Source organism: Protomyctophum parallelum (assembly GCF_964188405.1).
Source record: "Protomyctophum parallelum genome assembly, chromosome: 23".
Lineage (NCBI taxonomy): Eukaryota > Metazoa > Chordata > Actinopteri > Myctophiformes > Myctophidae > Protomyctophum > Protomyctophum parallelum.
The window spans coordinates 16,022,913-16,048,484 of NC_139715.1; the positions used below are offsets into that span (position 1 = coordinate 16,022,913).

Consider the following 25,572-nt stretch of genomic DNA (forward strand, 5'->3'; position numbering starts at 1 on the left):
TTTCTCTCTCTCTGCCGTTTGCCAAGGCCGATGTGCCACCGACATTGGTGACCTAACTATTTCTGTTATGCCCAGAGGTCGCTGTTTTGCAACTGAGCGGATTCGCGCCCCACTCAAAGCTGCGAAAAGGTGAGAAGGTGAGACATATTGGGTGAGTCACACTATTTTTTATCACACTTTTGAGAAAGCAAGGGTAGGCTACGTACGTACCACAGTAACTGACACAATAAAGTTTGAATAGGCTCAAAATCAAATGCACTTTTTCTCTCTTTAGAATGACATTAAACTTCAGTATATAGTATCAATCTATAAATTTAAATTAAAAACCCAAATATAAATGAAAGAATCAGCACCATTGAACTTCAGCATAATGATGACAATGAAATAAGAAAAACATAATGGCATCTAATGAAATAAAAAAAACATCCTCATAATTTAATAATAAACTACAAATAATAATGAATAACCTTAATTGAATATCACATCAGCCTACAGTACAAAACATATAGTTGGACAGAGACTCAGAGTCTCAGACTCTTTTTTTTCTTCATAATCGATCAAAAATAAATAACTGTCTTTTTTCCAAGTCAAGATTAACATACGATAACACAGTGGTTCTCAACCAGTGGTCCTGGACTGGTCCTTGAGGTGGTTCCAGATGGTCCCCAGCTAAATGATGGAGAGTCATTTAGCTGCATGGGGACCAAATGCAATGGCGTGCACAGACATTTAGAGGGGCAGGTGCTCAGCTCAAGTGAAAAAAAGGGCACCCTGTACAGCGCGTGGAACCCGGTTGCCTTAATAGTGTGAGTTTTATAGATTTTGGGGCATAAATAATATATTAGAAGCTTTTTGTGTCATCAAATGGTGAGGCTCAAAATCCTCAAATGCAGAATAAATATGGCCCTTGATATGAAAGTGTTGAAAACCACTGCGATAACCATTTATGGTGATGGAACAAACGCTTTCTCGGTGGGAAATTGGAGTGGCTGAGTTCTGTAAGTCACCACTTTCTGTGTGGCACCTGCCGCAGGATCCGGGCTTGACGCCGCACGCAAGTTACGTCCCTCCATGTTGACATCACGTCACAGTGACACACACATACAGTAGCCTGCTGTCCGCTCGCCGCCGCATGGGCTTTGTTGTTGTGGTGCAGATCACTGCAGAAATACAGTAAGACTTCCATTCATAGTTCACTCACTTATAACAACAACATGAGTCTTATTATCGGAATCTAGAGACAGCTAAACGAATGCCTATGGTTTTGTTTTACAAGTTGGACTCATGTGGGAAGTGCAAGTGTGTCCATGTGGACGCAGTTTTTAATGGTTAGCTCCCACTAGTCTGATGCAAAACACAACTTTGTTGCAGCTGAAACATTCTAATAACGTTGTTATTACTATTAGAATGTTTATGATGCAGGTCGCGCGGTCACCTGCAGTCAGCCGTTTTTAAGCTCTCCAATGCACTGATGAAATGAAATGCACCTGGACTTTTGACGTGTTAGCCTAGCATCGCATTCTCACACTTTAAAAAACTTTTGGCAGAAGATTCTTACGGCACCAGCCGTGATTCTCAAGCCACCAGCCGTGATTCTCAAGCCACCAGCCGTGATTCTCAAGCATTTTCATTTCGAGGACCCCCAGTTTGACATGCATTAGTCTACGGACCCCCTTTTAATGCCATTTCTCTCTCTGAGACCCCAATTTATATTATAATATAATTTAATTAATTTTTTACACTCAGAGTTACAAACCAATGAGGGTCCATTTGGTTACAAACTATAATTTAGCTGGGGACCCCCTGTAACTGCCTCAAGGACCCCTGGGGGTCCCTGGACCCCACTTTGGGAACCACTGCTTTAGACATTGCCACTTGCCACCATGATCAGTTCCTTCATACAATGTGGTCAATTCAATTCAAACGGCTTTATTGGCATAAGAAAACAATACTAGCACGTGCTGTTGTCATTCAGAATGTTACTTGAGTAAAGGTACAAAAGTATATTGTCGTGAACATAAACATAAACTAGTACTACTTATTATACAAAATAGCCCATTTTACAATCATATTATTGAAACAATAAGCAATGCACATTGCACAATAAGGTGCGTGTTCATCACTTATGTAAAGTTGAAGCTTAAAAGGTGAGGATGATTTTAATGACTTAAGTGCTGTTGTGCTGGGTACAAGTGTGTAGCATATACCCACATCTTAATTCATGTCACTTGATGTATGTTTTGTATTAAATAATCTAAATCTGCAAAGTAGTTTAACTATAGGGTGCATGTACAGTACATAGTAGAAACAGGGCAGGGCTGTTTTAAGGTTGGGGGAGCAACCAGGTGACCAAATCCAAACTGTTCATTCGAGGGACAGAAGTATCACTTGTGGGACGGGGTTGGGTTAATAATAATAATAATAAACTTTATTTTTATAGCACTTTCCATACATAAATGCAGCTCAAAGTGCTTCACAGGGCAGGACACAAAAATAAAATACAATAAAACACAAGTAGTTAAAATGATAGAACAATAGCAGAGAACAAAACCGAATATAAGAACATAAAATAAATAAAAACACATAAAAAGATTAAAATAAAAATATAAAAATAAAACTCAACTAAAAGCAAGGGTGAAGAGGTGAGTCTTGAGTTGGGATTTAAAAATGTCTACAGAGGGTGCGTGTCTGAGCTCGAATGGAAGTTTATTCCAGGCTGTTATTCCAGGCTGCCATAGAAGCAAAAAGCTGCCTCACCATACTTTTTTGTGCACATTCTTTTAGGCACTTCAAGTAGGCCAGCATTTGAGGACCTGAGGGGGCGGCTAGGGACATATCTAGGTAGGCAGTCACGGAGGTACGGAGGTGCGAGACCATTGAGAGCTTTATAGACAAGTAACAGAATTTTAAAGTCAATCCTAAAAACAACCGGAAGCCAGTGCAACTTATTATTACTTAAGTTGCTATTAAAAAAACCTTATCTGTCATAATATTCGACCATAGGCCTAATAGTGCCTATAATTTTGTTATTAAACCCTTCTGGCGTCCTCACATTTTGTTTAAAAATGCTAATTTTGACCATGGGTGGTATTGGCGACTTGGTACTGTAGCCTAGGGGATATTTCAACAGGCTTAAAAACACATACTTACAGGAAAAGAGACGCTGAGAGAGCTTTACAACAGAAGGCCAACTATTAGGGGGCATTTGAACACCAATGCCTGCCAGTCACAATGTGGGACATGGTCTCAATTTGTGGGATGCCTGGAAAGTCTTGGAAATGAGGGACTGTCCCACGCAAAGGGGGGCAACACCTGGGTGACCAGATAACACCTGGGTGACCAGATGTCCCCCTTTGCGTGGGACAGGATGGAGAAATCCAGTTTTTGGAAGGTTATTATTCTCTGTTCTTACATCGCGTGGTCGAAAACTCCTGTCAGATGTCAGAGTAGCAGCTACAGTACAAAGAAGTTAAGAACAATAACAGTCTAATACCTAAAGGGCAAAAACTGTCTTATTAATAACATAACAGACTAACTAAAAGTCCAAGAGCAACACACACTCAATATCTTTGACATTGGTAGTTTAATTAAATAATAAGATGGATTGAGAGAAAAACTTGTAGGTTAAACTACACACACTCTTAGATGCGAGAAAAGCAGAACCTTTTTTATATTGCTCGTACAGATTTTGTCCAAACATCACGCACACGATTATCTCTATAGTCAGTCATGTGATCAAGACGGCTCTGTCAAATCTTTAATTTTCCACCCTGGTTGGATCAGACTGGCTTCCAAAGTTTGTTGGAGTGGCCCGTTTTGATCATATTCAATCGCAGTGAAATATTGCTGCCCCACAATAAGCTACACCAGGGCAGACACAAGGATGTCCGAGGAGGACATTTTTCTAGCTGGTGACTCATTTCGTTTGTGCAGGGCAGGCTATTATTGTCTGATTCTGATGAAAGTGTTATTGAGAGTGTGAATTGCTGCCCACTTGCCCAGTCATCTTTTGTTATGCAACGGTCCATTAATATCCATGCAGCACTGTTAAAAAGAAATGTGTATGCAGTTTGTGGCACTCCAACAGTTGTTGGGGTAAGTCGAGAAGGTGATTCGCTGTCCATCTGTCGTTAAGCAGAGAAGTCAAACAGCCCCCTCCACCCATCGCTATACGCCTCTACTGAGATGTAGTGGACGAGAAGAGTATCAAAAATATAGAAAAGTAAAAGTATCTCAAATTGTACTAGTAAATGTTGCATTATTTGCTTTCCAAATTCCACCACTGGTTATTGTGGACTGTCAAGTGCCATAAGATGCAGTATTGCACCTATAGTGAATATAATTACCCCAAAAGGTAGAAATCAGAGTCAGACTAAAACCAGAGGGGGAAAAGTTTATGCAGTAACAGTAGATGTATCTGTGATTTCACACAGACGTCAAGGGCCCATGGAGAACTAATTAAATAGAAAAGGTACAGTAGTTTGTGGTAGGCTGGTAGCATATACAGTACCTGTAGTGTGTGTTTAACTAAAGCCCATATGGATATGAATTATGACAAGCAATGCACATAATATATGGCACAGGTGGTACACCTTCATAGCATCACAGCAGGTATGGAGTCAAATTACTTTAAGTTCACTGAATTCAGTATGCAAGGTGACACTGTTATTCATTAGCTACTGCATCCAGTAGTGATTAATGTCGACAAATAATGAACTTACATTACAATGCACTGCTTTAAATTATGTCATTTATAATCATCTCTCTCCCCCCCTTCCCCATCTCCCATCTCAAAACCCAGAACACTTCTGCAATGTTTCAGGGCAAGCGCTTCAAGAAAAGAGAGTTAGAAAAGAAACTAGAAAAGAGCCCACAGAGCTCCCCCTGCAAAACACAATGGTTGTCTCCAAAGTTGTCTCCCCTTCCACTGAAGAGCCCTCCACCGTTGACAGCCCTCCCCCCTAAGTTGCTGCAGCGCCTGATGCCTTTCCAGAAGGAAGGCGTTGAATTTGCCTTATCGAGGAATGGAAGGTAAGCTCCTGTTGAAACACTGTCACCCCAGTATTCACTTACTTTACTTTGGCCAAGAGATCTCTCATTGTACTGTCAGAGATTATTTATGAATCAGCAACGTGATGGTTAATCTAATGGTTTATTTTTTGTGTATTTGATTTATTTTTCAACATCCTTAATAATGTTACTTTGCAATAGGGATGGGAATTATCGATTAATGCATTAATAGTTAATAGTTGATAAGCAGCGATAATCTTATTTTCCCTCAATGTCTAACATAAAAATCTACACTTTGCTGATATACAGAAAGAATACAATTGACCATTTGTGATAAAGGGTGATATCTTTAACCAGCAGAAAGATAGCCTGATGAGGGTCGAATAAGCCAAAACGTTGCTGTTCCTTAATAAACTATTTCACTGGATTTGAAGACAGTGTGCGGGAGGTCTTTCCTTTTTCCACTTTGCAAACACTGAAATAGGTACTACAAATCTGCTCTAGTCGCAGCACAGTGGGTCCTTGAGGCTCCAAAAAGCTTCCGTCTGTCAAATAAAAAATTCCAGTCACGGATGCATCCACAAATTAGAAGGTCAACTAAATTCCATATCGTAAAACAATTAACAGCTCCTTTTGAACTTTCTCAGTATAGCCTTTAAGCGGTGTCTTAAGTCGTCCGAGAGTGCTATAGCAGCAGGGAGGGGCCAGACTTGTTCATTTCCACGTCTCCGACCAATCGATGTAAGCCGCGGTCCTCAGGAAGGTCGTGCGGGCCCGGGGAGGCAATCTGAGTGGCGGCGTCTGTGATGGAGCGCCCATATTGATCCACAAACACCGGGAGGTAGTGCTCCGTTACGTGGGCGGGTCAAGAAGTCAATTGGCTCTCGCTGTACTGTGTGTGTGTGTGGCCAGCCTGCTCAATTGGATGAAGGTATCGATGTGACAGTAAGAGCCGTCGCGACACTCGGTGCAGGCTCTCCCTGGGGCATGCACAGCAGTGGTGTTATAAGTGCGCTGAGCTCCGTAAGTACTTGGCCAGTGACACGACTACACACTGGTCTTATATGTTTGGGTTCCGCACTCCACAGGCTTTTAAACCTTTGGATGGGAAAACGATGGACATGGGACTGGACACTGCGGCCACAATGTTAAAGTGCAGGCTGTCTGTTAAAATAATATAATGGTATTTAAGTGCTGCAATTGTTTTGTTTTTTTAACATTGAGCTAATAGAGCTGACCTGCTTTTGCTCGGGGGATAAATTGAATGTCGTGTCAGATCCTGTGTCTTGGTGAGACACGACTTTTGACATGATCTAAATGTCTCAGTAGAAGAGCTGGGAGACTAAATACAAACACCATTTTTACTTTTTATGTCGTTGCCAGTTAGCCATACCACCTAAGGTCTTTCTTATGTCGTTGCCAGTTAGCCATACCACCGACGGTCTTTCCCATCCGTTCAACGTTGCTTTGAGATCTGGCGATCATAAACTGTGTCACTGTCCACTGTATGAAATTTAATTCCTAAATTGAATTACCGGTAGTCTTGATGACTAGTGTAGACTGACTGACACGCTACTCGGAGACGGCATGTATTATTTCACAGGAAAAACATTAACAACAAACATAAAATCCTGCATCAATTTGGCTACTATATTGTAAGAACATGTTTTACTGTTTACTTTTAATCTAATATTTTATTAACGTTTGCTAACCTGAAGAACTATAGTTCTTTGGTATCTCATCTTGTTACGTCTATTTACTTGTAAGGAAGCAACAAGGCCCACTGCCAAACAGTGTAGTACAAAACAAATAGGCCGAAAATAGAGCCCAACTTATTTTTTCAATAAGAATATCATTAAGTATGAGTATCAATAAGCCGTACCAATAACACCCATCCATCCCCAAGTAGGAAGTGTGCATCCACTCAACAAGACTCTCTCAGCATCCGCCCGTTAAATTAGTTTTCTCTGGTGTTTGGCCTGAATGCTAGACAGCGACATGAAGTAACCTAGAATCAGCATGCGCCTGATCTGTCCCAGGAAATTTTTTTTGACTATTGACTGTTGGCTCTCTCTCATTCAATGACTTCTGCTCCGCTGATCCGTGAACGGAAGCAGATCAATAAGTGGTGGTGGTGTTGTATTCGTTCAAATAATGGTGAAATTGCAGAGAGACAGATCTGGTCGGGTTACACACTCGCGCGCACACGCACGCACGCAATGACGCAAGTAATCATACACAAGTCGCGTGCATGCAACAGGTTTTTGAGTATGAAGTGAGAATACGATGGTCTCCTGTGCAGTATCTAGCCCTTGACCATTTTTGAGGGCCGCTAGCCTCTCCTATACACAGCTTTGTGTGCTTGTACCATGGAATGTGATGATTAGATTGGCTGAGCATGGGGTGTGATGATGTATGCTAATAAGAGCGCCTCTCTCTTCTCATGAGTGTGATTTTTAAATACACCATAATATATTACCAGTAAGACGCCCTGAGGGCGAGAAGCGAACTCGCCCTAAAGTGCAAACAACAGAGCTTCTTAATCCGGCACAGTTGAGAAGCAGGAGTTAATAATCTGGTGTCCGTGTGGTCAGATGTAGAGTTGCTGGCCGGCTCCATATATGCAGATGTAGGTGATGATCCAGTCTTCTCCATGTATGACTATCCAGGGTTAGATGAGGTCAGTGCCGTGTTCTTCATATTGAGATCCAGGTTATGATAGTGTACAAGACAGTCTGATGAGGTCAGATCAACATATGGAATGAATTCTGTATTGGAGAAAAAATAGAGTCTGCAACACTGGTATGAAAAACTCAGCTCCACTGGTTTATTTGATTCAACGTTTCGATCCCTTAGGATCTTCTTCAGAAATTCCTGAAGAAGATCCTAAGGGATCGAAACGTTGAATCAAATAAACCAGTGGAGCTGAGTTTTTCATACCAGTGTTGCAGACTCTATTTTTTCTCTTGTACTGCCTTTTGTCTAGCACCTGGGCTAGAGTGGAGGTGCATGCTCTATTTCCTTTATGAATTCTGTATTGGCCATATATGGAGCATGTCACGAGGCGTGACTGACGGACTGACTGACAGGTTTTAGTGTGACTGACTGACAGGTTTTCATAGTAAACTACTGTTCATAGTAAACTACTTAAAGTAGTTATAACTAAATTATGAACCAGAGATAGAAAATAACAATAGGCATTGGCAATGCTGAGCACCTACTGTAGCTACTGTATATGAAGTCATCTAATAATACCATGGCTGATGGCTATGAAGTCTAATGACTTTGTACAGTTCTTTATCACTTTGTGACTAATAAAAATACATATGGCTACAAACTGTAGGTCAAACTAAGTGAAACCAATGCACGTTACTAGGAAAACATCCTGTACCCTATAGCGTCCTTATTCTGGAAACATTCTGTGAAACTAGCAAATCTCTACAAGCTCAAAACACGCACTGATGCGATGAGTTGTGATCTTGTAGATTGATTCTTTTTGATATTTCACATACAACGAAGTATATCGTTGCTGTCTGGAAGAAACCTCCTAACTGTTACTGAGGTTTTTGATTTATTTGCATAAATCAGTGCTATTGAACACCCAGTAAATCAGTGCTATTGAACTTCTCCTGTTTTCTACATGAATATAACCACATTATAATAAATGGGAGTTAAATGTTGCAATTTGTAAAAAATGGCATAATACGACTCCTAACGTCGTTGAAGTGGGACTCATAAAATGTCCTTGCTAAATAAATACATTGATTGTGCGCAGATCTGAGTGTGCGGAGCTTCCCTTTATTTTTCTCATGTTCCCTTTGTGGCTCCAGCACCTCACTTAAGTTGTTTTCAGCGGATGAGCGGTGGTTCTTTTTACATTTTTGTCTCCCAGACATCATTAAAATAAGATCTGGTTGCAAAAGGGGTGAAGTGGCCTTTGAACTCCAGTGGACCCTCAAACTGTCTGCCAAAGCAACTAACTCCACCATCTCTCCCCCTCTCATGCAAATATATGAAGTCACAACACCAACTTTGATGAGGCAGTATTGCTTCGTTTAAAAAATATAAGATTTTCTCTATTTCCTGAAAAATTTATGTTTTTCATTTCCTGAAACATTAACATTTTGGAGTTATGAGGTTTCTTCACGACAGCAGAGATATATGGTTTAAGGTGTTAAAAGGACGATAGGCGAAAGGTTCAGAAAGATGAAAGCAATGAGATTGAAGAAAAACATCTACCGGTAAATGTAAACGTTGCATAGCAACTGCCTTGTTTGTGCAGGCTGCCGCGGACTGCTTTCTTGTAGAAACGTACTCTTGTAATGAAATCGTTATTAAAAACGGGTTTAATTGGAATGTGTCTATATAATTTTCACGATGCCAGGTTTGGAAACCATTTTCTAAAAGCAATAACTTACTCCAGCCGTGGAATATTGTCACGATATCACACCCTTAGATGTGATCACATTCACAATAACTATAGCCTGTCATGAGAGTACTGTATTTAAGGACAGTTTTGAGGTATTTATTTTTACTTTACTGGAGTATTTATAATTTTCTGTACTTTTACTTCTCTCCACTACATCTCAGGCAAATATTGTACTTTTAGTTATTTGAAAACTTTAGTTACTAGTTACTTTGTAGACTTTTTTTTTTTTTTAACAAAACATATACAGTAACCACTTTCAGCCTTATGTGCATTTCGTCCATTTGAAAACACACGCGACGCATTGTGAGCTTGTAGATCTGCTATTTTCAAAAGATTTGTATACATTTTGATAACTTGGAATGAGACATTCTGCATAATTAGTACTTTTAACTTTTGGTACTTTTTGTAAAGTTAATTTACTTTTGTACTAAAGTTAATTTTGAATTCCGGGACTTTTACTTGTACTTTCCGGGACTTTTACTTGTGACAGAGTACTTCTACATTGCAGTATTGGTACTTTTACTTTAAGTAAAATAATTGAGTAGTACTCAATTATTTTACTTAAGAAAGTGCTTTTTCCAGCACTGTTAATGCATGAAGGAATCATTAGTCGGCAAACGTACAGAAATGAGAAAAAGAAAGAAGAAAAAAAAGAACGATCATCGCGCAGAGGTCAAAACGATCAAATCGTCATGGCCGGCCCGGGGGGTAGGGGTCCTAGGGGAGCCCATTTCCTGACACCTTGGGGCTGGTGGGCTTCAGAGATAACATTAGAGCGATGCGAAGCCCGCGGTCCGTGCCGTTGTCAGGCAACAGCGCTGCAGCATCCTCCCCAGTCTCCAGCCGTCAATGCGACACTTGGGTTATTTAAAGCACGATGATTAATGCCTCGAGAAATGGCAAGCACCTGCCCCAGCCACCTCCCTCCCTCCCTCTCTCTCGCTCTCTCTCTCTTTTTGTCTATTTCTTGAGTGTGTGCATGTCTGTCTGTCGCGTGTACACACATGCCTGCAAAGTGTTTGTTGTGTGTGTCTCCACATCTGTGTGCACTTTTGTAAAAGCTTGTCCTTGTCCTGTTTGCGGGTGCGTGTATGTGCGTGCGTGCACACACATTACTGTATATATTTGTGTGTGTGTGTGTGTATATAATATATATATTATATATATACATACAGTATATAGGACATATAGTGTACAGTATATGCATATGTGCATATGTGTGTACTGTGTAGGTGTGTTTGCACCCAAACCTGCTTTTATGTGTAAATAGGTGTGTGTGTGAGTGCGTGCGTTAATGGTGTGCACCATTGCTATACCCGCACTCGTGCGCATGTGTATGCATTGCGCTGACTGAACCGGTGTGCTGGCAATTAGAAAAACCACTGGTGTCGGTGTGCACATTAATCATGCTCTTCAGCTGAAAGAGAGAAATGGGGCGGAGATGAGGGGGGGGGGAGGAGGGTTGGAGGAGGAGGGCGCGGCAAGTAGTAGGAAGAAAAATGAGAGTCTGCGTTGGGCTGATTCGGAACCGCTCTATCAGTCCGTCTAGTGTTTTTGACTGAAGGGAAGGTCAGGTCACATGGGGTTTCCACCTCCAAACCCCACTGTGAGCAGCAGGAATTATTAGAGAGGGCTCTCTAGAGCGGCTCGGCCTGCCGCTAGCCTGCAAAGTTAGCCGAGCAGGGGTTTTGTGACACATGACAAGACGTTCGGTGTCAAATCCCCAGGCGGGCGGAAATCCAGGGTGCACAGGTGGGGCTCCAGTGGGAGTATGCTTCAGTGGAGGGTGACGGGAGGGACTGGGTGACGGTGCTCCAGTGGCCGACTGAAGACAGCAGTGCTGTATGAACTGGGCAGCTCCCACTCGTAGCTGTTGTCTGCAGCCATCTGCAGCTGTCTGCAGCTGTGTAAATGTGAAGAAGTCAGGCGGGCGTAGGAAAAGAAAGAACATCAAACAAACATTGTGATCTCATAATGTCGTTTCGAAATGGTTGATTGATGGTATCATTGAGGGGCACTGGCCCCTCCTAGATTCAGCTGTTAGTGTAGATTTTCGTCTTACACAAACATTAAATTCCCATTGACAATGAATGGAGAATTTTCGTCATAGTGTCTGAGCAAATCGACTATTATTGTCTTACATAAACATTAACTTCCCGTTGACAATGAATGGGGAATTTTACTTCATAGTGTCTGAGCAAATCGGCTTAGAGTCTATTTTACGTCATGATAAGAGCGCCCCTCAGTCACTTCACACGGGTGTGAATCTTTATACTACTGTATATAATGAGGACACTAGAGTTCGTCCAAGGTCAAAGGAACTACGGCTGTTCAAAGAATGGCTACCTAATGTGTACTAGTAACATAGTAACATAGGTAGTAACTAGTAACATAGTAACATAGGTAGTAACATAGTAACATAGGTAGTAACTAGTAACATAGTAACATAGGTAGTAACATAGTAACATAGGTAGTAACTAGTAACATAGTAACATAGGTAGTAACATAGTAACATAGGTAGTAACTAGTAACATAGGTTAGACACACCAATTGTGTCTAGCCTGGACAAAATGTTCCAAAAATAAACATCAGAAATCAGCCCTGAAATTTTTACCCTTATATATTGATATCAACTGACGGTGAAATAGTTGTATTTTATGCAAAGTAAATAAATACATTTTATCCAAACACAGGCGCTATCAAATGTAACTCAATGTCATAAACGACACAGAGCCACATACCTGACAAAATCTCCGGTGTGGTTTGTTGAAGTAGTGTGGAACACATTTTGTATGCATTATGACGCAATCAAAGTTTTGCTCATGGGAATCCCATTACAAAAACAATAATGCCGTAAGCCATGGGTAGTGGGAGTGACGACTTTGGCACTTATTATGTTTATATTTGAAACCCACGAAAGGCAAGCAAGGCTGAACCGAAGTGATGTGTTTCTCTGTCTGTCTCTCTCTCTCTCTCTCCTCCATTCAGTGCTGTGGACAGCGCTGTGTGCATGGCCCTGTATATTAGTCTCAACGTATCTGTCCATGGTCCTGATCCATTCAGTGCTGTGGACAGCGTTACGTACATGGCCCTGTCTCAACGGTTCTGTCCATGGTCCTGATCCATTCAGTAATGGCCCCTTTGTAAATACCGTAGCTTAAATGTATCTGTCCGTGGTTCTGAAATAACTAGCATTCCAGATGTGCTATTTGAGTACTTTACATGTCCTGCCACTGGCAATTCAGTACATTGTCATAAACAGAAACAGAACATTGTCAGTGAGAACAGGGGGCATTTGCCAAGGAGTTATATGTTATTTTTTATTCAGATTAACAAAGGTAATAGAGCATGCACATCCACTCTAGCCCAGGTGCTGGACTAATAGACTAAGATTAAGAGAAATAAATATAGTCTGCAACACTGGTAAGGAATAACTCAGCTCCACTGGTTTATTGATTTAACGTTTCCATCACTGGGATCTTCTTCATTCCTCAAAATTGTACTTAAGTACAGTACTTAAGTAAATGTACTTAGTTACTTTCCACCACTGATATTATAGGCTTATATTGTTTTGTCAATGGCATTAATTGTATCGCACGTCAAGACAAACCTTTTTCAGAACAATGACGTCAACTCTGGCATCCATCTCACAAACTTTCTTTTGTTTGTTCTCTGTGTCTTCCAGATGTATGATTGCAGATGAGGTGAGCACACACTCGACGCCAGGCGACGTTACAGGAAATCTTATCCTCTTCCTCAACTACGAAAAAAACCCCAAACAAAGAGCCTGGGACAGAGCCGCATTGCATTCTGAATGAGTTTGTCAGCCTCACACAGCATTCCCACATGCCTAATCAGTTTTGACAACAGAGTCATTCTGAGACCTTATCCCATTGAGACCTGGAACGCATCTGTGTCACCTTAGCTTTTAACCACTTTAACCATTATTTAAAACTTTATCTGTGAAAAATAGCACATATACAAGCTCATTGCCATGCTATGAGCTTGTAGATCTGCTATTTCTTTGAATATATATTCTTTCACGGCAAACGTTTTTAACTCATATCTTTGCTTCGGGGGGGGGGGGTCCCTGGAACAACATATTTCCAGATGGGGGTCGGCGGGCAGTTACATACACAATTATTGGGGCCTTTAACATGGAATTGTTTGAGAACCACTGACATAGAAACATAGGTTTTTTGAGAAAACTGTCAACTGACATTTAAAAGAGGCCTACATCCCCACTATAGTATCACTTTTTAATCTGCTCTGAAGAAGGCTGTTTGCCCGAAACGCGTCAGCGTTCTTAAGTGCATCTTTTAATTTGGAGTGCCGCTTTTTCCACTTAGTTGTTAAGTTAAGTTACAGAGGAAGCGCTCCTGCTTTTCTTTATTTTCTTTATAGAATCTAGTCTCGGGTCCAAACGGGTTATTACTCTTGGGCCTCACGTCGACTCACCCGTCATGTGCAATTTACTGCAGAGCCTCCGTGCGATTGACTTGTTAGTTGTTGTTGTTGTTGTTGTGTGTGTGTGTGTGCGTGTCCCCTCCCCCACACTGTTCTCACGGAGAGCGTTTTTCATTTTCTCCGTCCAGATGGGTCTTGGGAAGACGTTGCAGGCCATGGCGGTGGCCTACGCCTACCGGAAGGAGTGGCCGCTGCTCGTCGTGGTGCCGTCGTCCCTCAAGTACCCCTGGATCGAGGAGCTGGAGAGGTGGATCCCCGAGCTCACGCCCGGAGACATCAACCTGGTGGAGAGCAAGAGTCACACCTCGTATGTAGCATACTTTATCTATCTATCTATCTATCTATCTATCTATCTATCTATCTATCTATCTATCTATCTATCTATCTATCTATCTATCTATCTATCTATCTATCTATCTATCTATCTATCTATCTGTCTATCTATCTATCTATCTATCTATGGAGACATCAACCTGGTGGAGAGCAAGAGTCACACCTCGTATGTACCGTACTTCATCTATCTATCTATCTATCTATCTATCTATCTATCTATCTATCTATCTATCTATCTATCTATCTATCTATCTATCTATCTATCTATCTATCTATCTATCTATCTTATCTATCTATCTATCTATCTATCTATCTATCTATCTTATCTATCTAATCTATCTTAGCTATCTATCTATCTATCTATCTATCTATCTATCTATCTATCTATCTATCTATCTATCTATCTATCTATCTATCTATCTATCTATCTATCTATCTATCTATCTATCTAGGTCAGGGGTGGGCAACGTTGATGATGGAGAGGGCCACTATATTTCCACACTCACTCCAGAGGGCCACAGTATTTCCACATTCACTCCAGAGGGCCACAATATTTCCACATTCACTCCACAGCAGCCATATTGGAAAGAACTTAGTTGGGCCCCTTAGATACTTCTGTTCCATTCTGCTCAAACAGAGTCAGCGTGCTGCTATTGTGCGTGTTGGCTCACTGGAAACACTCTGCTAACACCAGTGGGTCTCAAAGGGTCCTTAGGTGGGTTCCAAATGGCCCGTATGGGTGTGTAACTCTTGAGAGTGTACAGTTTCAGTGCGGTGAAGGAACTTGGAAGTAGGGAAGCGTCCTGGAAGTAGGAAGAGTTATTGTAAATCGCTCTGGATTAAGAACGTCCGTTAAATGCCTAAATTGTAAATTGTGTGCATATAGCCCATTGGAAAGGAGAGGGAAATGTAAATAAGAAAAGGTGTGAAAGACCTGAAATCCTGACCATCCTGAGCACATTTTCTTTAAACTGTGTCCAGTTTTTCCATTGCCCACTTTCTCTCACGTCCCGTCGGTAGTACCCCTGCGTACCCCTAGGGGTACACGTACCCCCATTTTAGACACACCCGTCTAGACAGTTTACCCCTGAGGAGACACACTGTTCACATGGTTCGATAGGAAGTTTTTAGTAGCCACGTGACAAACAAACATTATTATTAAAAAAAAATCAGTTTCAGAGTATGCTGCGATAGATTGACATAAATCAGTGCTGTCAAATAAGCGCAGCAGGTTTCAATTTGCAAAGGGTGAGCTGGAGGATGACAGCATTGACAGACAGGCAAATCAACAAGGCTAGGCTATACTGCCAAAACGACCACAAAGGAATCCAAATGCTCAGACCAGAAAGTAGAGTGGACTGAAATCATAATTGCTGTGCGGGCGGACATGACAGCCTCATTTTCACAAGGGTGTGTTGGCTTCTCATGTCTCTGTCTAGCTTGTTGGCATAGATTGGCATAAAAGGGCTGGCGTGTTGTGCTTTAAGGAAGTTAAAGCTGCAGTGTTATGTTAACCCATTTAGACGATTCTACTACGTCTTCCAAATCCTGGCAGCCTATGTTTCTATGTCAGTGATTCTCAAACATTTTCATGTCAAGGACCCCCAAAAATATATGTAATTTGCCGCCGACCCCCATCTGAAAATATGTCGTTCCAGGGACCCCCCCCCCCCCCCCCCGAAGCTAAGATTTGACATCACTGCGAGTATGTTGGCCTCGAATCATTATCACCTTTTTAGGTGATAACTTACCACCCAAAAAGGTGATAGCTTATCACCTAAAACTGGAGTATGTGTGACAGAGCTGACAAAGCTGACAGAGATGTTGAAAAGTGGTTTCTCATGCAGGAGCCTCGGGTCACGTCTGAATCCCCGCTAGGACATGCTAGTTACACATTGCAGCTTGTGTTTTATCATTTTCTTTATAACATAAAGATTTCCGTTGAAGAAGAAAAGCCTCCCCTCCTCATCGCAGATGAGGTGGCAAAGGGGTTGTGAAACCGTCCTTGAAGGGGAAGTGCTAATGACTGAGCAGGCAGACGAGGGGAAGAACTAAATCTTTTTGCGTTTTGAATGATGTCGTCTTTGTGCTGGAGGGTGAACGGCGTTCAGATTTGCGTGTTGAAAGGCGCCTGTCAGATGCTGTCAAGGCACTTGATTTTTCCGACAGCCCCATTGAAATGTTATGTCTACACGGCTGTCCCCTCTGTCATGAGCGCTGTGCTGTATGTGTGTGTGCGTGTGTGTGCGTGCGCCTTCATTTATTTAGCCGCCCCCGTGCCTGTTTTAGTCGCGGGCTGCACAATTAACCGGGGGGGGGGGGGGCGGGGGGGTGGAATAAACAGAAATTGCTGTATTGACTGCTGCAATTTTCAAATCACAAGGCAATTTTGCCTTTCCCCGAAGGAAAGGTTACACACCGTCTTCCAAATGAGGTCTGAAAGCATAGTGGCATTAACCATAGTTCATAAATCAAATTGCATGCCAGGAGCAGCAGCAATGCTGATGACTCCAAATGGATCTCAGTTCTAAACACAGGGTTGGACAAAAGTTGTAGGAGTATATTATGGTATAGTATCTTTCTGTGTGCGTGTGCGTGTGTGTGTGTGTGTGTGTGTGTGTGTGTGTGTGTGTGTGTGTGAGCACCCGTGAGTGCAGACAGAGAAACAGACAGTTCAGACATACAGCAGCCATAAATAAATGTTCCATTTTATTGACATTTTGCTTCACTGGGATTGTTGCGCAAGGAATTTCAAAATGGACCTAGTTTGGAACAAGACTGGAATGGTAACTCTTAACACATACGCGCAAGCACATTTGTGGCCGGACGCATTTCTTTACCGCAAGGACTTTTCTTGGTGCTATCCCTTTTAGACTATTGGCCCTATCTTCGGCGCTCCTTACCCTTTATCCATAAATGTTTTTGCGGGATTTATTTTTAAGTAGTTCAACTAGCCAATCTACATGGACACGTTTTTTGTCAAAAATAGCAAATAAGTGTACGGGTAAGGGGTGGCGCAAGATATAAGTTGTGTTGTGACTGTTCTCCGTTGCTGTTTTAACATTTTCTGTCTAATAAGCTAATCAATCAATCAATCAATCCCATGTGCACGGCACGCATGATGTGCGTTTCAGAGGCATCAGCAGCAGTAAGGTGACGGTGCTGGGCTACGGCCTGCTCACCTCGGACGCGCGCACCCTGGTGGAGGCTCTGACCAGGCAGCGCTTCGCCATGGTGGTGGTGGACGAGTCGCACTACCTCAAGACCAGGACCGCCGCGCGCACCAAGATCCTGGTCCCCCTCCTCCGGAGTGCCAGGAGGGTCATCCTCCTCACCGGCACCCCGGCCATGGGCCGCCCCGAAGAGGTGGGGGGGACCACATAAATCCAATCGATGTTAATAACTAACCGACTAGAACTTTTGATCCATTTACTCCATTAAGACGAAGATTAAATCCTGACTGGTTTTCTGAAAAAGAACCTATGTTTCTACGTATTTCAGTGGTGCTCTAACTTTTTCATGTCAAGCACCCCCAAAATTATATACAGGTATATTTGGCCACCGACCTCCATCTAAAAATATTTTTGTTCCAGGGACCTCCCAGAAGCAAATATTTGAGTTAAAAACGTTTGATGTGAAAGAATATATATTAAAAAGATTTGTATCACATTTTCGCAATTTTTCCAAATTTTTCAGTTTAGCTCTTTTTTTCAACAGCTATTCAAAAGCTATAAGGTTACACATGTGTTTTATTGCAAACTTATAAATGTTCAAAATGATGCATAATAGGTAAGTACCACCTTCTGTAGTCCTGATCGGGACACCACTTGGTCTCAAATAACCAGTCCCCTATCTTTAGCAGTACTTTTCACTGGGAATCAGTCAGTCAATGGACTAAACTTGGCCCATCACTGGTATATGATGCTTTTAAAAAAACCTAAAATACTTTTAAACTGTGTCCAGTTTTCCCATTGCCCGCCTTCTCTCACGTACCCTAGGGGTACACGTACCCCCATTTGAGACCCACCGGTCTAGACAGTTTACCTCTGAGGAGCCACACCTTGAAAACACTGTATAAAATACGATTCGATACGATGTTTTTAGTAGCCACGTGACAAACAAACATTATTATTTTTTTCAGTTTCAGAGTATACTGTGATAGATTGACATAAATCAGAGCTGTCAAATAAGCGCAGCAGGTTCAATTTGCATGAACGAGCTTGTAGAATGAGCTTGTAGATCTGCTATCTTTCAATTGCTAAAGTATAACATGATGCTTAAAACAGAAAAAAGGGGATCTCGTCCTGAATGGGTGACCCAACGAAAGCACCTGTCCTGACCTGCTCTGTACAAGATGTGTGTGGTTCCAGCAGGTCTGCTCCTATATATATATACTGTGACCGGAACATCCACGGTGTTGTCGGGGGAAACGTGGCCATTATCTACACCTGATAATCTATGGACCGTGATTGGTCCCAGGAAGAGGCAGATTCAATTTAATTGAAGCACAGGGTGAACAAATTGCATCTTGTTCGTTCGTGTGTGTGTGTGTGTGTGTGTGTGTGTGTGTGTGTGTGTCACCCTCCATCACATGCACACACAGATACAGACACACACTCTTTTCTCGTATCGTCAACATATATATATTTTTTACATTTTAGCATCCGGTGCATAAAGCACCCGTGCGTCCCTGTAACTCTGAGCCAATCGCCTCACTCCAGGCATTAGTCACTGTGCACTGTGAATATGTTGCAGAGCAAGCACAGCAGCATGCAACGCCCCCCCCCCCCTCCCCATTCCTCATTCCCTACCCACACACATCCTAATATAAATGTGCCACGTCTCTTGTGTGTGTGTGTGTGTGTGTGTACAGTTGTAATGCACGTAACTCGAGAACCGTTTCCCCCACTCGACTCACTCACATTCGACACACGCGTTCCTCACCCCCGCAGGGAAGTGCAGTGCCGGTATTGGGGTCGGTCGGACCCACGGTTCTCCAGAACCACCGCAAAAGGCTCTGGTCAGGCTCTGCCAGTGGGTCTAATGAGCCAAAGTCCCCTCACCTGTGCAATTTCCAGCCTCTGCCTCAGCCAATTGATTGCCATGGCAACCCCACACCTGCAAATTGATTACTTAACCATTCTACTTTTCGCAGTCAGTTTGCACTCTAAGACACGGGCAGATACAGAGATCTCCATGTGCGACACAGACAGACAGTTAAAACGGGTGCTATGACAAGTTGACAACGGGTATTATTAGGAGAGCATCGCTCTCAAGTAGGCCGGTGGCCGACGGGCTCCCATGTCCGAGCAGTGAACGCAGTGCTATCCGAGGTTTTATCGAGTGAGTGAGTGAGTAAGTGCAGCACTAGGAATAATACGCCCACCATGGCTACTCACTCACACAGCATTAGCTGTCATTACGCCACAAATATTGTTCATTGGCTTGGACGTGGAACACAGATAGGCGCCCGCCCGCACGCACGCACACACACACAGTAAAAGCACTCATGCACAAGCATACACTAGCCTGGAGCTTTATGTCATGTGAATACATTTTTACACACAGATACAAACACACACACACACACACACACAGCCACAGCCGATCTACAAGCGCACAACAAGTCGCTTTCAATTCCGAATATAAAACTGCAAAAGTGTCATTTAATTATTGAGACTGTAAATGTGGATCCTTATTGACCGAACAGTAAATTAAATGCTAAATATTTTAAGCTGTACTCTTCCTAACAGTATACCTACCAACACCCTCCCCAAACCGCCTTACTATATGGATCTATCTCATGCATGACTGCATGCGCTCGGTAGTGTGAAGTGTCTTTTCTGTCACGGTTCATTTTTCTGCCTGCTCCAACAGCTCTTCATGCAGATTGACGCTCTGTATCCCGGGAGGTTTGGATCATGGACTGACTTCTCCAAGAAATTCTGCGACGCACGTTTCAAGTGAGCCTAGAGGTTTTTTTCTTTTTTACATTGTTGAATTCACGTGATATAGCCACTTACCTTGGTGAAAGGGCTGGGAAAGGTTTCAAAACGCTTTTTTTTTTTTTACGTTCAAGCTGGCATCCCTATATGAATAGCAATGTCAATGTGACGTTTTGTGATCTTTTAATGAACAATGTGGAACGTTCCGTTTCGATATATTGTGAATATTGTTATGGAAAATACATTACATGATTTTCGTACTGTGCTGAAATGAACACGATCCAATGGTTTCCTTGAAACTCAAACACTTGAGTGTTTGTGTCAATCGACCCCCACACACACACGCGCACACACACGCACACACACGCACACACACACACACACACACACACACACACACACACACACACACACACACACACAAGCAGTTGTGTGTATAGTCATACACATACAAATGGAATTAGGCTCGCATCATCTAACACAATAATGGTGGGGACTCCTCTCCACAGAGTAAAACACTGCTCTGTTCCCTTCAGAATGCCAGGATAATTATAGGGGTTTAACAGCTAGCCTGTCAGCAGAAGGTCATTGATTGGAATGGGAAAAAAAAAAAGATAACAAAATAGATAATGGCGCGCACTCACTTGATTGCAGTCTCGGTTCACTTTTTAAGGAACAACCCACTTGACACACAAACGTCAGGGACCTTGCGCCTTTCCTCAGCGTTTGTGCACGTGTGGAAACACCAGTAATTACGTTATGATTACAGTATGTAATCAATCATGCATCTAGTGTGTTAAAAATACAATAAAATGAATAATAATAATCAAACCTGCAATCATTCGCCATCATTTTAAATGCGGAAATCTAGGCAGTCAAGTTTTCATTCCTCTCCACTATAGGTACTTTGGATCACGGAGGCAGTGGGACTGCCGGGGGGCGTCCAACCTGGACGAACTGCACCAGCGCCTGAGTGAGATCATGATCCGTCGACTCAAGGCAGAGGTCCTCACCCAGCTGCCCCCCAAAGTCCGCCAGCGTATCCCCTTTGACCTGCCCAAGGAAGCTGGCAAGGTATACTATATATACACGCACTTAACCCATTCTGGGGCGGGAACCCCTTTTGGTGTTTTAAACCATTATGTTATACTTTAGCTATTGGAAAAATAGCAGATCTACAAGCTCATGAACTTATAGGTCTGCTATTTTTGAAGAAATCGTGAAAATGGGGCGCAAAACCTTCTTTCAGAGCGACCGATTTTAACTCAAATCTTTGCTTCTGGGGGTGCCCCCTGTTACAACATACTTTGAGATGGGCGGTCGGCGGCCAATTACATATAATTTTTGGAGCCTCTGACATGAAATATTGAGTGATATAGGCCTAGAAACATGGGTATTTCAGAAAACTGTCAGGATTTAGAATACTTTTTTTATTTCGACGTCAGGCCTAAATGGGTGAAATAACCATGTCTCTGATCTTGGGCTGTGCATGCAGGTCAAATTGTAAGATAAGACAGGAATTTGTGGTCTATCTGTCTGTATCTCCAGTTTTACCACTGACTGCAGAATGGTGTTTTTGGCGCGTGTTCCACATTCTGTTCCAGAACGTAATAATGCTTATTTTTTTTATTTTTTAATGCGCACACGGACGCACCCACGCTTATTTATCCTTTTATTTGTCCCATTTCTCTGGCACGTGAACAACACTTTCTGTCCAACAGGTGGGTGTTTTTGGCGTGTGTTCTATTCCACACCTTCCATAAAGCAAATTTGTCACCATGCATAATGATGCACTTTCATTATCAAACAAGTCCACTCCACTCACAGGACAGTCCAAGGAGAGGTGGGTACAGGCTTTAGTTCAGACATACTATTGGTCCGACTGTCATTAGACCGACAACCTATACCTCAAACCCTAACCTAAGCCTATAAACGCAAGCACGAAGCAGCGCATGTTCGACCTCGTGTCCGACCGTTGTTTCCGTTTGTCGGCCCCGTTGGTGTGTCTAATCTGCGTGTGCATCCTGGAGAGATGTCGTTGTGCACAGAGTCATTTTGATGGCATTTGCACGTGTCTAAACTCTCCTTCCTTCCCATACTGACTATACCGGGGTGTCAGCGCCGCTCGTACCGTGTTGAGTGAGTGTGCGCCTCCCACTCGAAGCACTGACTGCACTGTCTACTCTCGCTGTGCGTGCATGTGTGCGCGCGTGCGTGCATTTCAGTCTGAGAGTGCTCAATATACTCGTACACTATCCTTGACCCTGGTCATTGTGACTGTCTGTGTAATGGTGAATCTAGGCTATGTAAGGGACTTTAGATGGGCACATTAGTTAAAAGCAGGGGAGTTTATTCTGTCATTCTCAAAACTAATTAAGCAGAAAGTTACCGCCCCAGGAACGAGACGATAAGAGCCAGCCAAGAAAAATGATGATTCAGGACGCGACCCCCCCCACCCTCCCCCCCTTCCCTGTTCTCCTTAAATTTATGGGAGCACTTTTAATTGGAGCTTCTTTTTTTAATGCATAATTGTAGTTGCCACCAAATAGGCCACTGTGCTCAAATTTGCATGATTCGAGCGAGGAATTCCTGTAGTAGTTTGTCCCAGCTACACATTTGCTAGCAGACCTACAAGCCGAGTGCTGCGCTATGAGCTTGTAGATCTGCTATAAAGACATTAAAACTTTTGATGCTTATCCCGTTCTGGACGGGAACCCCTTTTGGTGTTTTAACTAAGCATTATGTTATACTTTAGCTATTGAAAAATAGCAGACCTACAAGCTCATAGCACGCCACCGAGTGGCGTGCTACGAGCTTGTAGGTCTGCTATTTTTGAAAAATCTTAAAAATGCGGCACAAATCTCTGAATGTATATTCTTTCAGAGATATTCTTTTTGTGCTGCAACCACTCCAAGGAACGGCAATGTCCATGTTCACCTATGTGACGTTAATAAGCCAATGACTATGAGTACCAGTAGGGGCGCTGTTTTGCCAGAAACAGAGAGAGAGAGAGAGATAGTATTAGTGCTGCACTGTTGCCTGCTAATGAGAGAGAGAGAGAGAGAGAGAGAGAGAGAGAGGAGAGGGGGGGGGTAGAGGGAGGGAGAGAGGAGGGGAGGGGAGGGGGGGGGGAGAGGGGAGTTGCACCACTCAGTTCACACGGGTGTGATATTTTTTCGACGTCAGGCCTAAATGGGTTATAGTAAGTGGCGAGACGTGTGCCGGAAATCCCGTAGCTGCCTTGCACTCTAAGAAGGCAGGCGTGTGTTCAGCATCCTCGCCCTCAGCAGTCGTTTTGGAAGAAAAAAAAATCACACCCGTGTGAAGTGAGGGGCGCTCTAATCATCGTATATCATCATGATGAATCGTGGTCCCTTATTGTTCAAGGGTTCGACATACTGTACATACTGTATGCCGATTTGCTCAGACACATATAACGTGAATTCTCCATTCATTGTCGATGGCATTTTTAATGTTTGTCGATCGACCGTCCCGATTACTGATTGTCTCATGATCGACCGATACCGGTCTTGTGCATAAGGCGAAAACCATTTGTGTGTGTGTGTGTGTGTGTGTGTGTGTGTGTGTGTGTGTGTGTGTGTGTGTGTGTGTGTGTGTGTGTGTGTGTGTGTGTGTGTGTGTGTGTGTGTGTGTGTGTGTGTGTGTGGCCTGTCACAAAGATGCAAAACGATATTATACTATATCTGATTGACTTTTATATGACGTAAATGGTATAAAAAATCTCCTAATATCTTCTAAGGGCACCCCGCAAGGACTTTTCTGGTCTTTCCACTTATGACGCCTAACAACAACTTTCCCTTGACTGACACCTCCCTTTTGGACTAAATCCCTGCTGACCCACCCCACTGGGGGTGCATACTTAGTTTAGACTAGTCATTGGTTACACATGGGTTAAGGTTAAGGCTAGGTTTAGGTGTGCTGCCCCGTGGGAGGTTCGGTTTAGGGTGAGGGTTTGAGTTGTAGGACTAATGACTGGTCTAACCAATGACTAGTCTAAACCAAAAACTGTCTAAACTAAATACTGCACCCACACACCGACCGCGGTATACAGTACACCATACTTCTTACCAGACCACCACCCTCCACCCGCCTCCCCTCATTTGACTCGCTAACGACAGCTTTTTATCTCCCCCAGGCCAGACGGTTTTTTATTCCCCCGCTGCCCTTTTCCCTCCGAGCGTTGCTCTTTTGTCAGCATTAGTCCTCCTGGATCAATGCAGGACCGATCACTGCAAGTGTTCACGCCACCAGCCCTAAGCAAACCCACACTGGAATCCTGTTAACGATCAGCACATTCTGAATGAGTTGTGATGATACCATAATAGTACTGATAAAACAATGGCAATGTTTATTATATCATTTGACACTATACAAACCAAAAAGACGGTGTATAATTTTACAGTAGTAATGTATGTATGTATGCTTCTTTATCATACTTTTATGTTTTCAGTGGCAGTAAGATGTTTGTCAAAGTTTATTTTTTACATCCAAAGATTTTACATCTAGAAAGTGTCTGTGCAATAATTGTGTAAAAGAAAACAAAAATCACAAATTGGAATATAGAACATATTTCCCTTTTCAACACAGATGGCTTAAATATAAGAGCTTCTCCACTTAAAGCTTTTGTGGGAAAACATTTGTTCATTCTAGTTACAGTACTCTGTCAAAGACTCCCAGGCCCAACCAAATTATTAGTTGTGTGTGTGTGTGTGTGTGTGTGTGTGTGTGTGTGTGTGTGTGTGTGTGTGTGTGTGTGTGTGTGTGTGTGTGTGTGTGTGTGTGTGTGTGTGTGTGTGTGTGTGATCGCGTGCGTGCATGCACACACGGCACGCTCTCACATTTCCTCACACCCAGACCTCAAAAGATGCACTGCAAAAGTGCTCAGTTATTAATGTTGTCTGCGATGAAGCCTCATTGTTTTGCTGGTCATTGTGTGGTAATTGGATTGGCTCTCTCCTGTGTGTGAGTGTGTGTGCGCGCGTGCGCGATAATGATACTTCGAACTTCTTCCCTTCTTTCTCTGCTTCTTCATCAGTCAGCAGACTGCATGCCCAGCACATTACCCAGCTCTTCTGCACACACACACATAATTATGTGCACGTGCACACACGCACACTCTCTCTCTCTCTCTCTCACTCACGGCAGCATAAAGAGCGCTCACCTGCTACTGTTCCCACTTTTAATCGCATGCACGCACACACACTCTCTCCTCTTCCCAAGCTTGCCGCGAGCGAGCAGGGTTACAGTTTTGCATATTTTGTATCTACAGTATATGAATCACACCTCGTTGCGTGAGCATGGAAGTGATTCATTATTTTCAGATTATTCACTACCCACACAAAGAAAGAAGTATGGCATTGTCTTCAG

The 25,572-nt window shown here is 42.8% G+C and overlaps 1 protein-coding gene across 1 annotated transcript in view; it reads left to right on the plus strand.

The window, feature by feature from the left end:
- Window positions 1-1,125: 1,125 nt before the first annotated feature.
- zranb3 (zinc finger, RAN-binding domain containing 3) overlaps window positions 1,126-25,572 on the plus strand; it is a 117,647-nt gene continuing 93,200 nt past the window's right edge. Inside the window, exons 1-7 of the mRNA XM_083758396.1 lie at window positions 1,126-1,173; window positions 4,802-5,031; window positions 13,125-13,143; window positions 14,035-14,213; window positions 17,374-17,605; window positions 20,117-20,202; window positions 21,087-21,258. Of these exons, the coding sequence (XP_083614522.1) occupies window positions 4,814-5,031; window positions 13,125-13,143; window positions 14,035-14,213; window positions 17,374-17,605; window positions 20,117-20,202; window positions 21,087-21,258 (906 nt within the window). The 5' untranslated portion in view covers window positions 1,126-1,173; window positions 4,802-4,813. The remainder of the gene's footprint in view (window positions 1,174-4,801; window positions 5,032-13,124; window positions 13,144-14,034; window positions 14,214-17,373; window positions 17,606-20,116; window positions 20,203-21,086; window positions 21,259-25,572) is intronic.